General features: G+C 45.7%; 1 protein-coding gene across 6 annotated transcripts; it reads right to left on the bottom strand.

Annotated features, from left to right (window-relative positions):
* Positions 1-9,238: 9,238 nt before the first annotated feature.
* Positions 9,239-15,137, bottom strand: RFX5 (regulatory factor X5). Of its 6 annotated transcripts, none has more exons than XM_028088370.2 (10): positions 15,004-15,137; positions 14,003-14,203; positions 13,739-13,772; positions 13,226-13,308; positions 12,851-12,970; positions 12,552-12,671; positions 12,331-12,412; positions 11,858-12,059; positions 11,512-11,612; positions 9,239-11,354 (listed from the first exon to the last, which is right to left on the bottom strand). In XM_028088370.2, exons 1-10 carry the CDS (start codon positions 15,135-15,137, stop codon positions 10,359-10,361), a joined length of 2,073 nt encoding a protein of 690 aa, XP_027944171.2. In that variant the 3' UTR covers positions 9,239-10,358. The 6 variants fall into 6 exon arrangements, with proteins under 6 accessions (XP_027944171.2, XP_027944172.2, XP_027944174.1 ...); XM_028088371.2 differs by having other exon boundaries at positions 14,003-14,137; XM_028088373.2 differs by having other exon boundaries at positions 14,003-14,137; positions 14,944-15,033.

The following is a 15,137-nucleotide window of genomic DNA, read 5'->3' as shown; positions in this document are numbered from 1 at the left end:
GAGGAGGGGCCAATCTTCCGGAGGCTAAGAGGTAGCTTTTGCGAGGCTAGGGAACCGAGAAGGTAGTAAAATTTACTGGATAAGGGACAGGGGCTCCTGACCTAGAGCAGAGAGAGGCAGGCCGGCAGGCGGGTGCGGGTGCCCTGTTAAAGAAAGGAAGTACATACACATTGGGTACTTCCATAAGTACCTGAACATGCAAATTACATGTAAATGAGCCCGTTTGTGTTAGCAACCGAGTTACCGTAATTGCTATCAGTGTCTTTCCCCCCTCCCCTATTCCACAAGACTCTCTTAGTAAATTAGGCCGTGGAATGGACGCGGGGGGCCCGGCGGGGAGTGGAGAAAGAGAAAGGGCGGGCGGGGAAGATAGTCACCCTCACCACCCTTTTCCTATTCATCTTTAAGGACGCTGCCAAGATTATGCCCCTTATCGCTTCGGGAATGGCGCGGTCCAACCGCGTCAATCTTGCGCCGTTAGCGGCGCGACTCGAGGCCGTGGTTCTGCCTCCGAGGTCACCACCTGCCTGGATAGCCTTTGGCCTCCAGCCTCCGGACGTCGATCCCTCCAGGGAGGGGCTGGACAGGGCCAGGTCGGGAGAGGTGAGTGATCATAACCCCGTCTTCCAAACCAAACCAAACCAAACCATATACAACTAAACAAATAAAAACACGCCCTGCAACTGGACCTCTGGTTTTGCTTTTGTGTATTTGTCAGTATTACTGATTGGGAGCCCTCTCCCTCAGAACCTCTGTCCCAACCCTCATGGGGCCTTACTTAATATTTGTGGTTGAGGCTAGATTTCTGAGGCTAGCCCAGATCTTGTATGCCACCTTCCCTGCCACTTAAAGTCTGTTTGATTTGGGAGGACTGGAGTAACCTCTTTGAACCTCAGTTTCTATGTCTGCAAAGTGGATCCAGGAATATCAACACTTTACAGGGTTTTGTGAGGATTAAAAGAGAGTACAGATTACTACCATAGCACTACATTACTATTATTGGGACAATAATATAGGATGATGAAAGAAAAGGGTCACTGCTTCTGTGTTTAATGGGGAGGCAGAATAGAATGATTTTCCAGAATAATCAGGAAATTAAAGAAGAAATTTTAAAAATACATGGAAGCAAATGGGGAGGCAGAATAAAAAGTAGTAGCTTGGAAATACCTATGTAAAACATGCAGTATGTACAGAAGTAACAAGTGGGGTACCCAAATGCTGAAGGAATAGAGAGGAGTATGTTTAATTAATACAGAAGGCCTAGCCACTAAGTATATGGCAAATGAATGAATGGAAGACCTCTCAAAAATACTGTAAGCCAGGTATTAGAAGAGATATTGGGCAGGATCCAGCAGAACAAAAAAGAGAGCATTCTGAAGACTAAAAAACTGTTGAAGAAAAGAAATGGGTATTTGCTTGAATCATGAGAGGGCAAGCTGATAAACTAGGTTAAAGCGGGAGTACAGTAATGACAGATGAGCAGAGAAAGAAGCCAAGAGTGCCAAAGATAGTTTGAATTTGTCACCGCTGGTCTGGACGGGGGAATCATCAGCCCACCTGTCAGGTCCTGTAACTCTTGGCCAGCTCCCAATCAGCTGTCAGGCAAGGGTCAAGAGGCAATGATCCTGCTTTAACCTAGAGTTTAAAGTGTCACACATCCCTCCCTTCCAGGGGTAGGATTCCCAAGGGCCTTACGCCCCCCCCCCCTTTTAAGATTTTATTTATTTAGAGACGCCTGGGTGGCAGTTGGTCAAGCATCTGCCTTCAGCTCATTATCCCAGGGTCCTGGGATCGAATCCTGCATTGGGCTCCCTGTTCAGTGGGGAGCCTGCTTCTCCCTCTGCCTGCCGCTCCCTCTGCTTGTACTCTCTGACAAATAAATAAAATCTTAAAAAAAAATTTTATTTATTTGAGAGAGAGGATGGGCCTGGGGGGGCGGGGGGTGGTGCAGAGGGAGAAGTAGACTCCCTGCTGAGTGCAGAGCTGGACATGGGGCTCGATCCCAGGACCCCAAGACCATGACCCCAGTGGAAGTCAGACACTTAACGGGCTGAGCCACCCAGGTGCCCCCTTAGGGCCAGTTTTTGAAACATTGTGAAAAGGGATGTGAAAGCCTTACTTTTTATAGTAGGAAGTTTTTTATTTTCCAACAACAAAACAAGATTTCAGGAACATCTCTGCTCAATCTTTAAGTAGGAACTTTTGATAGCTACTGACAGTTATTAAGTCCTTTATTTTTTTAGAGAGGAAGGGGGATGTTGGAGGGGCAGAGGGAGAGGGAGAGAAAAAATCTTAAGCAGGCTCCATGCCCAGTGCAGAGCCCTATGCAGGCTCGATCTCACAACCCTGAGATCATGACCCGAGCTGAAATCAAGAGTTGGGTGCTTAACCGCATGAAGCACTCATGTGCCCCTATTAAGACCTTTATTAACCAAGTGAGACCTCCTCCCCTTGCCCTCCCCTCACAAACACAACATTAAGCAGAAGAGTGTTGAGTTTTCTGAGTTTATAGCTCTAAGGGCTCAAGTGTGAATTTCTTTGCATCTCTGTATAACTTGGTCTTTCTGACTTTTTCTGGAGATTTATTTATTTTTTTATTCACTCACTAACTTATTTATTTATTTATTTGATTCACTCTCTCTTTCCACAAGTCTCCAAACCCCTCTGGTCTGAACTCAAGGCAGGGAGGATTCATCTTTGTATTCTAGCCATATCCTTAGTTTCTGCCACATGGAGAAGAAATTATGTTTGTTGATATAGCAACAGATGGAATGCAGAAGCAGATGTGAGAATCCAGTCAGGCATTAAAGGGATTTCCAAAAATATAAAACAATGCCAACTGTCTTACTGATTTTTTTTTTTGGTTTGGGAAAAGTTATTTTTCATAAATGAATTAATAAATTAAAAATATTAACAAGTAAATATTTGACTAAACTAGTTTTTCTTCTTCCTATTTCCTTTTCTTCTTGATCTCAGTTGTCAAATTATAAAACTGAATGCTATTCTTTGTTTCCTATATTAAATTAAATCATGACATTTATGATATTCTCTAAAATTCCTTGCCACGCTGAACATATTTTTATTTTATTTATTTATTTATTTTTTAAGATTTTATTTATTTGAGAGAGAAAGAATGAGAGACAGAGAGCACGAGAGGGAGGAGGATCAGAGGGAGAAGCAGACTCCCCTGCTGAGCAGGGAGCCCGATGCGGGACTCGATCCTGGGACTCCAGGATCATGACCTGAGCTGAAGGCAGTCGCTTAACCAACTGAGCCACCCAGGTGCCCCTTTATTTTATTTTTTAAAGATTTTATTTATTTATTCTAGAGAGAGAGGGAGAGAGCATGAGCAGCAGGGGTCTGGGGGAGAAGCAGAGGGAGAGGGAAAGCAGACTCTACACCGAGTACAGAGCCCAGTGCCGGGCTTGATCTTAGGGTCCTGAGATCATGACCTGAGCTGAAATCGAGTCCAGCGCTTAACCGACTGAGCCACCCAGGCGCCCTTGGGGTTTTTTTTGAGAGAAAAGATAAAGAAGCCAGCAGTTACTGCCCAAGCCCCTACTGTATATGAAAGCAAACATTACTTCTTTATTCCTCATTACAATCCCGTGAAAGAGGTATTATACCATTTTTATGGAAACTGAGCTTCAGAATGGTCATTTTTTTCAAGGTTTTTTTTATTTCAACCCACAATAAAAAATACATTTTATCATCATGATCACTGAAGAACACACAAATGTGTCTTCATTGAAATAAAGGTTTCATGAGGGCGCCTGGGTGGCTCAGTCGTTAAGCATCTGCCTTCGGCTCAGGTCGTGATCCCAGGGTCCTGGGATCGAGTCCCACATCAGGCTCCCTGCTCAGCAGGAAGCCTGCTTCTCCCTCTCCCACTCCCCCTGCTTGTGTTCCTGCTCTCACTGTCTCTCTCTGTCAAATAAATAAATAAAATCTTTTAAAAAAAATAATAAATAAAGGTTTCATGAAATAATACCCTAACTATATGCAATGCATTCTGATATTTTCTATTCTATTTCCCTTTTTGAAAATACTGTTTTACATCCTGCTAAATCAGTTTCACAACCCGTGAATGGGTTGCAATCTATAGTTTGAAAAACTTTACTAAATAAATGTTCAACATCATAAGTGGTAAAGCTAAAATGTGAACTGAATTCATGCTCTTTCCAGCAAACAAATACCTTCTCATGAACATTTCTTAAAAAATGCATTATATATATATGTTGTGCTTAGCTTTATCTCATTGTATGAAGCCAGCAGGACAATCCTAGGCAAAGAAGGGATAGGCCTACTGAGGAAACATAACGTGAGATGAAACACTTAGACAAATATATAATGACATTAGTCCCCCTGTTTAGTATGTAAGTGAATGTGGCATTTGCTTTCATTTCTGAAGAAAGTTGCTTATTATCCACAAAAATAAACAATAAGTTTATTTATTTGGGGCCATAGACTAGACATGTAGAGCTTGTCTTGGTTTAGTAGTAAATTATTATTTCAAGTTTTAGTGAATTATAAATTATCTTCAACTTATGATTGGGCTAAAATGAAAAAATATGACGTTTGGTGGGTGAGGTCATGGGAGTGCAGAGTTGGGTGCTAGGGAGGGAGTAGGAATGGTGGGGAGGAAGCAGTAGGCAGTCCTCAAACCTTTACTCCAGTAAACTGAAGATTGCCTAAACTATAATAACTTGTTTCATTTTAGATTTTAAGTTTCATTTATTTAAGTAATTAAGTAATCTCTACACCCAACATGGGGCTTGAACTCACGACCCCAAGGTCAAGTGTTGCATACTTTTCCAACTGAGCCAGCCTGGGTGGCTCAGTCATGAAGCGTCTGCCTTCCGCTCAGGTCATGACCCCAGGGTCCTGGGATCGAGCACCGCATCGGGCTCCCTGCTCAGCGGGAAGCCTGCTTCTCCCTCTCCCACTCCCCGTTCATGTTCCCGTGTCTCTCTCTGCCAAATAAATAAATAAAATCTTTTAAAAATAGGCTAAACACCCCTGGTGGGGGGGCAGGTACTGGCTGGCTCAGTCAGAAGAGCATGCGGCTCTTGATCTTGGGGTCATGAGTTCTAGCTCCACATTGGGTGTAGAGATTACTAAAAAAAATTAAAAATAAACTTAAAAAAAAAAACCACACGTAAATCTCAAAATCCTCGTGTGGGCTGGTCTCCCAGAATGAATGGATATATCCCCAGGCCCAACCAAGGTAAGGGCAGGGTTTCCTTGGATGCTTCCATCTATTCTAACACCAGTGGTTTATTTTTCCATATGCCTGTCACTTCTAATGTGTCAGCAGCCCGGTCCAGTCCCTCTTCTCCTCCCACATGGAACCGTCTGCCTGGCTGGTTCCTTCTAATTCCAGTTCCTTCATCCTCTAATGGAAACTTCATACCTTTCATCCATTCATTCAGTCAACAGATAACTATAATAATGGTTGTGTGTTCTTCTAGTTGACTTCTCAGTATCATTCATACACACCCCTTCTGCCTGCCAGGTCTCTATGGGGGGTTGTTCTGCTATGCCTTTAGTCACAACTCACATCCCCAAACCCCTGCTTTTCCTAGAATGTCTTCCTTTTTCACCTAAGCTCCACATACCTTAAAGGTTTAACTCAAGCATATCTTTTCCATGAAACCTTCCCAAATTATTCAGCCCAAAGTGATCTCTCTGCATTTACAGCTCTCATGCAGAATGAGTGCTATGATTTAACTCTTTTTACTATATGTCTTATGTTTTCTGTCCTTTTGCCTTATGAGTTAGACTTGTCCAGCTAACTCCTACTCACCTCTACTGGAAGTCACCCCAGACCCCCATCTGACTTACACGCTATTCCTCTGGGCCCCCACAGCCCTCTGTGCTTAATGCTAAGATCACTGTTATGTTGCCACTGTGCTGTGATTGTCATTGACTTGAAGTCAAAGCTTAAGTCAACGGGCTTCTAATAAGTTCCTGGCACTTAAAAAACAAGAAGGAAAATAGAAAAACTGCAGTAATGCCTATTCCTGGCAGCCTGGATAAGAGAAAAGGCTCTCCCATTAAAATACAAGTAGAGCCTGGATAAATTACAAGAAACATAATGTTTAGCACATTGCTGGGCACATTAGAAAGAGAAATCACAAAAGGAAGAAAAAAATAACATTAAGCTGAAACTTATATGAAAGACGAGCAAAAGGCAGCAGGAGCAGCAGGTTTGCCTTGGGGACAAATGCCAATATCAGTATCGTGAACAGAGGCTAAGGCCTGGGCCTAGCCATGGAATGGGAGAAAACCTGGAACTCATGGATTGAACTGAGACTCCTGAGGGGCTAACACAGTTCCAGGTCAGGAGCATCATTTGGATCCTGGCACAAGCAAATGCAAATTCTCTCTGGGGGAAAGTACCCCCAATTTAGGCTCTCTGGATTCCCGCAGATTAAGTTTAACAAAACATAAGCCCCAAACCCCCAAATTGAGAATAAACTGGGAAACAAGCTACCACAGGCAAGAATGAGCAGAAAACAAAACATTCAGATACCAAGAAGTCACAGAGATATAAAATAACAATCCCAACAAATTTCAAAGGTTTAGTATCAGAGTACCACATCTCTGAGCACAAATGATTAAGCTGAAAATGGATATCAAAAAGATAAAATTTTAAATATCCAGACATTTGGAAACTCATAAAACTTTTCTAAATAACTCATAAACTTAAAAAAGTCATCAAGGCAATTTAAATATTCTTAGGACTAAGTTATAATCAAAATACAGCAAAAAAAATTCGGGGAATATAGAGAAACAGGTCCTTAAAGACTTACAGTAGAAAAGCAGAGCTTGAAAATTAATTAGATCAAATTTAAGATGTTATGGAAAAACATAAAATTAAATCTAAAGAAAGCAGGAAATATTATAGATAATATCTATAATTAATGAAATGGAAAACAATACATAAGGGAGAAGACTGACAAAGCCCAAAGTAGTAGCTGAACATAGACAAGTGAAATAACACACTTCCAGTGCAATTGATGAGGAGGAACTGAGAAGGTAAAAGTACACAGTAGAAATGAAAAGAAGGACATGACTACCCAGAGAGCAGAGGCATAAATAAATAAATAAATAAATAAAAATTTTGTTTAAAAATAAAGGCATGAAATGCACAAAATCCTAGAACACTTACCCTAAATTGACTCAAAAAGAAATAGAAAGTCCATAGCAGCGATGTCCACAATAGCCAAACTATGGAAAGAGCCAAGATGTCCATCGACAGATGAATGGATAAAGAAGATGTGGTTTATACATACAATGGAATATAATGCAGCCATCAAAAAACCAAAATCTTGCCATTTGCAACTGGAACTAGTGGGTATTACGCTAAGTGAAATAAGTCAGTCAGAGAAAGACAAGCATCATATGACCTCACTGATATGAAGAATTCTTGATCTCAGGAAACAAACTGAAGCAGTAGTCTGGATAGAACCACAACAACTTTGGGGTGGAGGGGGGTGGGAGGGATGGGGTGGCTGGGTGACAGACATTGGGGAGGGTATGTGCTATGGTGAGTGCTGTGAGTTGTGCAAGACTGTTGAATCACACACCTGTACCTCTGAAACAAATAATACAATATATGTTAAAAAAAAAAAAAGATAGTAGGAAGGGAAAAATGCAGTGGGGGAAATCGGAGGGGGAGATGAACCATGAGAGACGATGGACTCTGAGAAACAAACTGCGGGTTCTAGAGGGGAGGGGGGCGGGGGGATGGGTTAGCCCGGTGGTGGGTATTAAGGAGGGCACGTATTGCATGGAGCACTGGGTGTTATACGCAAACATGGAACATGAATCATGGAACACTACATCAAAAACTAATGATGTAATGTATGGTGACTAACATAATAAAATTAATTAAAAAACTTAAAAAATAAATATAAATGAGCTATTAAGCCATGAAAAAAAAAAGAAAGTCCAGACAGCCTATAATTATTAAAGAAATTGAATTGATGGTTAAAGTTTTTCCCAAAAAGACAGGCAAAGATGGTTCGACAGCTGGGTTTTACCAAAGTGTCAAGGGACAGCTCATTTCAATCTGATGTCAACTCTTCCAAACAATAAGAGGGGACAGTCCCCAACTCAGAGGGTATACAGACCAAATGAACCATCTTAGAAACCTTTTTAGAAATCTTACTTCAGGGGCGCCTGGGTGGCTCAGTCGTTAAGCGTCTGCCTTCGGCTCAGGTCACGATCCCGCGGTTGTGGGATCGAGCCCTGCATCGGGCTCCCTGCTTGGCGGGAAGCCTGCCTCTCCCCCCCCCACTCCCCCCACTCCCCCTACTTGTGTTCCCTCTCTGCTGTCTCTCTCTCTCTGTCAAATAAATAAAAATAAAAAAAGCTAACATTTAAAAAAAAAATCTTACTTCAAAAAGGCACTAACAGGTACAAGAATGTTTGTAGCAGCATTGTTTGTAATGGCAAACAATTGGAAACAACCCAAATGTCCATTAATAGGTGAATACATAAATAACTTGTGGCTTATGTACTTGATGGAACATTACACAGGTGAAAATGAACGAATTACAGCTACTTACAACACAGATGAATCTTAGAAATGTTAAGTGAAAAAAAGCAAACTTCAGGGGGCTATTAGAGCATAAAATTTTTGTAAAGATAAAAAAGCAAAATTGAACAATTTTTAAATATTGTACACATATGGTTAAATATATACACACGTGTGTGTGTGTGTGTGGCACGCAATTAATAAACATAAAATTAAGGACAGTGGTTACCTCTAGGGAGAGGCAGTGGGATAGGAATGGGTAGGAACACAAAAAACTCAATGGTATTTCTAATGTTTTAATGTATAAGTTGGGCGATGGGTCAAAGGTATTCATTTAATATTATGTTTCATAATTTATTCATGTTAAATATATTCTTTATAGATACCAAATATTACATATTATAATTTTTAAAAATCTGCTGTGGTGGAAACAAATGAGTGAAGTCTCCCTGAAAGAAAATATGTTTCCTGGGCAGAACCAAGATTGCCTGACAGAAGCTACCCTTATGCAGAAAACGACGTATGTCCTCAGTAAATACTGGTTGGTTTACTGCTTTTCGAAGGATAACGTCTGGGTTCCCTTCTTATTGGTGCTTGCTGATGTGCAGAGCTACCTCCTGCCACACACCTAGCCTAAACCCCACGATCCTGGCTGAAATCCTGACACACGTATGACAAGAGACTGACACCTGGTGGATACAGAATGGATTTAATAAAATGACTAGGAACTAAATCTTTCACTCCACTTGGTGAAAGTGGCAGTAGGGTAAGGGATAGGGAAGCAGAATGAGGAGAAAACCAACATTCAGAAACAGGAAAGGGAAGGATCTCCATCTCTGAAATGTAGGGATTGTCATCTAAATGAGACTAAAGAGAGAGTCCCTGAAGGAGAGTGACTTCCCTCTCATTCCTTCTGCGCCTACCAGAGGAAAGGGGCTACAGCTGCAGTAAGGAAAATGCAAGACGGTGAGGGAAAAAGGAAACAGGTGTAGCTGATCCCAACCTAGCAAACTAAAACCACATGTACGTCCCGGTATTGGCCAGGTGTCAGCTGCCTCCCCAGGAACCGCCCGCGTCAGTTCCCATTTGGAGACCTATGTGATTCTAAGGAAGCTGATCCCAATCTTTCCCTGATGTAGAAGGAGCGAATTAGCATACACCATCCTTCTGGCCACAGTGATTGGTGAGGGATCGGCATGTGACGCAGGCTGGCCTAATCAGAGTCCATCTTAAGGCTTTGCTAGGATGCCTGGCACAAAGATGCCCCCCACCCCTTCTGGTTGGGTATAATCCCAGGAGTGCTGGCAGCCACTAGGTGGCCCAGGTTTAAGATGATCCTACAGAAGGCAGCAGCAGGGGGAAATCAATCAGGTATTTAGAGAAACACTGAGCCACCGCATCAGCTTTTCCTGGAGCCAGTACTACCTCTGGACTTTCCGGTTATGTGAGCCAGTCAGTCTTTATTTTTAAGCCAGTTTGAGTTAGTTTTTTTTTTTTACGATTTAAAACCAAAAGATTCCTAGCCTATACATTCATCATACTTACTCCATCCCTATCTTCCTGCAGGATAGCACAGAGATCCAGGTAAGACAGTCATGACAGATTTATCAGTGACGCTAAAGCCAAGGGTACTGAGCTGGAAAGGTCAGAGGCAGGAGCCGGACACTGTGTAAGACACAGGGTGCCTCAGCTCTCTGTACAGGAAAATGAATTCCCTTAGGAAAAGAAGAGCCAAATGAGAAGCAAGTGCAGAGGGGCCTCTACTAGGCAGGTAGAGTTAATGTGGATATAAACACTCCTCCCCACATACCTATCATGGGGGTGTTGCTTTGGGGTCTTTCCCCTCGTGGAATAAGGAATTTTGAAGCACATGCCCCTTTAAGTCTTTATTACCCTGCGCTGCGGTGTCTACCTCTCCCTTTACCAAATGAAGAGCTTCCTTTTGGCTTCTACTGCCCTTGATGACACTCACTTTTGAGGTGACCAGAGGAATTTTATCTTCTGCTTCTTTGGCATGCCGGGAACTGGGGCCCCTTCCTCCTCTGGAAACAGCACCATCTTCCTGACCCTGGGCAAGCACCATCCCCTTCTCAGCCTCTCCCACTGGTCCTGGCTTCCCTGACCCTCCAGCTGAGTTGCTTTCCCCTCCAGAGGCCCACGTCTCCCGTGGTAACCTTGGGGACTGGGCAGAGTCCATGGCAGGTGCTGACTTGTCAGGGGGAGAGGTCCTTTCCTTACTTCCACCTGATTTTTTTCGAGGGCGCCCCCGTTTTCTTTTGGCATCACTTCCTGTATCCTCTATATCCTGCTTTGCTGCTTTAGCAGGTGGATCCTGCCCAATGGCCTCACTCACAGGTACTTCTGCTGTCCTCTTGACACCCTTGTCATGGGGTCCCGGGTCACCACCTATGCCTACTTCCCTGTTCTCTGTGCCCTGCGGCTGAGTGAGTGCCCCAGGCAGGGCTTGCCCAGGCCCGGGTCCGGGTCCGGGTCCAGACAAAGCAGGAACGGTTGGTAAGATCATGTTAATGATGGGCATAGCTGCCTGGGGTCCCCCAGCCCTACTGGGCAGAGGCAGTGTAGCCACTTTCAGGCCTGAAGAAAGCTTGGGGGCCAGGATGGGTGGAGAGACTCGGATTGGCGGAATAAGTGAGCGAGGGGCCCGGGGAAGGAGCAGAGGCAGCCGAGCCACCAGGGCATTAACCTGTGGGTTATTGGCTGCTGGGGCTGGGCTCTCCACTACACTCTTCTTCCGCTCGCCACGTGCAGGGGGGCCACCTCCAGCCCGGGGTTCCAGCTCCTTAGGAGGCTAAAAGGTGAAGAGAGGACACAGTAAGTGGGAAGATCAGACATCGGAGCAAACACAGACACAGGAGGGTGAGAAGATAATGGGAAAGGGGATACTAAGCCCCCAGCCCAGGGCAGCAAGGTCGGGGCGGGGGGTGGGGGGGCATCAACTTCCTTACCTGGGCTGGTCTCTCTGGTTTCTTATGGGCTCCACCTTCTAGGCTCTCTACACCATTCTTGGATTTAGATGACCGCTCCCGAGGGGCATGTTCATCGTCTTCTGCAGAGGTGCCAGAAAAGGTAAAAGGCGAGGGTGAGGAGGAAACAATGGCCACGTGAGGTGACTCTGACTGACTGACTGGTGCAGAAGGGGGAAGAAAGTGGTCTAAAGCGTGTCCTAATGCCCTACGAGGGGCACCAGGAATAGAAGACAAATGCAAGGTGTCTCTGTCCTAGTAGGCGGGAGGGCCTATGAAGCTGAAAGTGGCTGAGAGATTTTTGGGGCCTGAGAGAGTCTCCACCCACCAGCGAGCCCCATCGCCTTGAGCACGTGGGCATGTGCAGATCGGGCAGAGATGAGATGCTGCTGCAGCAGGAAGCGGGCGACCTCAACGATGGAACTGAAGGACCGTTTCAGGATTCGTTCTGCCCAGTCACAGGTCAGAGCACAGGCTGCCTCCACCAGCTCATCCCGAGGTGCTGGGGTTACTTCTGGGCCCATTTCCGGCTGCAGCGGGGAAACACATGCCCAGTCACACTCCAAACTGAAGAACCCTTGGCCCCTCTCAGACACCTGTGTCAGCCACAGTTAAGACCAGACTGGAGATGGGGTAACTCATCCCAGAAACCCACAAATTCTCTTCATCCTCTGCCTGAGCCATAAGGTAGGTAGAAGGGCATATCCTATATACCCAGAAGCTATGTGCAGAATGACGTAGGCTATGTCAGCCCTCCACCTTGGAGAGAAGAGTGCAATCAGAGGGTTGGTTGTTACTTACACTGTCAGAGCCCTTCAGGTCAAGTCCAGGCAAGGGGGGCATAGATACCAAGGTCTTCCTTCGTATGCCACTGTAGCAATATCTGAGGCAAGTTAAAGAGCAGCCAACGGTGGGGATCTCCGAGCCCCATGGGAAGGTTAGGCTGTTTCCACTCCTGGCCCTCCACACCCTAAGTTTTACTCCCCAGGTCCTCCAACCCCAACCTCTCCATTCAAGGATACTTGGACTGGCCCCGGCCACCAAGCCTTCGGGCCTTGATGTCAGGGAAGATCTCTCTGATGATTTTGCCAAAGTTGGCTGTGCTGAGTGGGCGGCAACAGGCGAGGCTCTCACAGTACTTCCTGGCGGGGAGGGGGCAGAGTGGGAAGACACTCAGAGAAGGAGGTCATGGTGAGATTCCGAGGGTCCCTGGCACCCTTTAAGAAGTCAGGCTCTATCAAGGCAGGGAGCTCTCCAGGGGTGAGGGGGTAGTCCTATGCCCGCCAACCCACACCACCCTCCTCCCGCCTCATTCACCCACCGATAGGCATCATAAACACTTTGCTTTGGCAAACAGGTGTCAGTATGCTCTTCTAGGTGGTTACGGATCCACCTATAGGCATACATGTACTCCTCATTGCTGAGTGTACTTGGCTCTGAGCTGCAAGAGAAGTAAAAGGGACAAGCCTTACTAAGATCCTCAAGTTGCTGTGGTTCTATCCAGACTACTGCTTCAGCAGTGCTGGACCAAATCACCCAGAATCCAGCTTTTCCTGGTAAACTGGGGCAGGACAGGGACTATTCTTCTCATCAAGGACAGCTGTTATGAGTATTCCAATTCACCCAGCCCCATCCCAGTGAGCCTTCCTTTAAGAACCAGAACCTCTGATATCTTAAACTCTAGCACCAAACCTACCTTTTGTCTCCAGTACTGGGCCCTGAGGGAAGCTGAAGGTAGAGATACAGCTTGTCGTTGTCTGAGAATTTCTGTACATCTTGCTGAGGTAGGGAGGAACAGAGAGGCAGGAGAAAAAATAAGGCCAAGAAGGACGCAAGACAGGATCTTCTGATCCTTCCCCCAAAGTCTAGCTGCCTTAGAGACTGTCAGACTGAAAAGGACCTTAGAAATGATTTGGGGCTGGGTGTTCACTGTGCTCTGAGGAGTGCCCTTGTGAGCTACTGTGGTGAGAGGGGGAGTGGAGGGGATGGGCTTTGACATTATTCCTACTGAGCGTCTACGCGACAGGTCACAGAGAGATGAAGTAAGATGTCCAAGGTCAATCTGGCAACAAGTTGCAAAGCCAATTATCTTCTGACAGGGAAGACAGTACTGCCTCTCCCACATAAAGCTTTCAGTTATGCATATCTTCATCACCCTCATCCCCCACCAATTCCACCTCTCTATTGCCCTCTTCCCGAAAATACTTACCAGGATTCCCTCGACTTTGTTCTGCACGGCCTTGCTGTGGAAAAGAGGAGAAAGCTGGAGGTCAGACACAAGATTTTCTCTAGTGTCTTACTGTTAGGGAGAGGAAGAGGGATGAGATGCTTAAGGGGTGCTCAGCAACTGCTCCCATGATGAAGAACCTCCCCATGTTCAGATGCACTTGCTCAGGGAGAGGCAGTTCATCTACAGAGGAAGTGAAGTGCTACAGTTCTGGAGCAAGGTTTGGAGGTGGTGATGAGTACTTACGAAATGGTACCTCGGAGCCTCTGAAGAAGGGTGGTGGGTTCTCCCGCCTCAGCACTACCTGAGGGGGCCCTTCCCCCAGTCTTCGGGCTCTTAGCATCGGGCTCATCTTCGGCCATCCCGGCATGAGGGCTAGAGCTGAGAGACCAGGCATGAAGATTTAACCTCCCTTTCCCTGGAGGCCCCCGGGCACTCCTCATCTCCCTACCCAGAAACACAGAGAAACAGAAAGAAAGCCTCTGAATTTCCTCAGTGGTCTTTTTTTCACCAGTTGCCTTCTCCAAAAATTAGAAATTATCCCATTACTTCCCCAGGCCCACATATACCCAAAGAGATCTTTGCCATATCCATTCTATCTGCCCCACCTTTTTGCAGTCTCCTAAATATGGAAAACTGTAAAGGAAGGGATAGGGGGACTGGAAATCGACGTTAGACATGTCCATTTCTGCCTCTGATTCCGTACTGCCCTCCTCCCCTTAAAAAAAAAAACAAAACAAAAATAAAAACAGTAACAACCACAAAATAAAGTTCTCCAATTCTCTAAGCGACTCCTCACGCCTTAATTTTCCTGGGAGGTCAGAAAGGATACGAACATATTCTGCCCTTCCAGCCTTGGAAAACACTGGGCCCAAGTTCTCATTACTTAATCTCGCCACGGCTTCCCCCGCGGCTTCCCCCTCCCCACGTCGCCAGTCCCTACGTCATCTCCCTCAACCTCCCATCCAGAGGCGCACCCCCACCTCCCTCCCTTTCCTCTGCATTCAATCCCGCGTTGCTGCAAGGTGGGGGGTTCAGGGTGGCGAACTCCTGGGCTGGGCATAGGAAACCCGGTTGGAGGAACGGGGTCCCAGATTCGGGGCACGTGCACATGGGTGAAGGAGCTTTGAAAATACAGCCAAAATCTTGTTCTGCTCTCCTCCCAACTCATACTGCCCCCTCCCTACCTTTGAACAGTCGCCTTCCAACACAAGCAACAATAAAGGTAAGGGAGAAAGAGAAACTACCTCGTAGCCACCTTCACTCCAGCCCAGCCCCACGGTCCTGGCCCAGCGGGCTCGTGCGTTGCTTTATTTTCTTTTTTCTGAATGGCTGGAACAGCCCCGATCTGCCTAGATACTCGGACGACCTGCTCTCTCAT

The sequence above is a fragment of the Eumetopias jubatus genome, unplaced genomic scaffold, assembly GCF_037043125.1.
Source record: "Eumetopias jubatus isolate StellerSeaLion01/CBP00866 unplaced genomic scaffold, mEumJub1_p1.0 scaffold_4, whole genome shotgun sequence".
Classification (NCBI taxonomy): Eukaryota; Metazoa; Chordata; class Mammalia; order Carnivora; family Otariidae; genus Eumetopias; species Eumetopias jubatus.
This window is presented reverse-complemented; position numbering and strand designations above follow the sequence as displayed.

What these genes read in the sequence shown, in the direction of transcription:
- RFX5 (XM_028088370.2), bottom strand. Translation starts at nt 15,137, where the DNA reads ATGAGAGAGCAGGTCGTCCGAGTATCTAGGCAGATCGGGGCTGTTCCA. An exon ending in AGTGTTTATGATGCCTATCG is followed by an intron (nt 12,672 to 12,850) that starts GTGGGTGAATGA and finishes CCTCCCCGCCAG; the next exon opens with GAAGTACTGTGAGAGCCTCG. An exon ending in AACCAGAGAGACCAGCCCAG is followed by an intron (nt 11,355 to 11,511) that starts GTAAGGAAGTTG and finishes TTCACCTTTTAG; the next exon opens with CCTCCTAAGGAGCTGGAACC.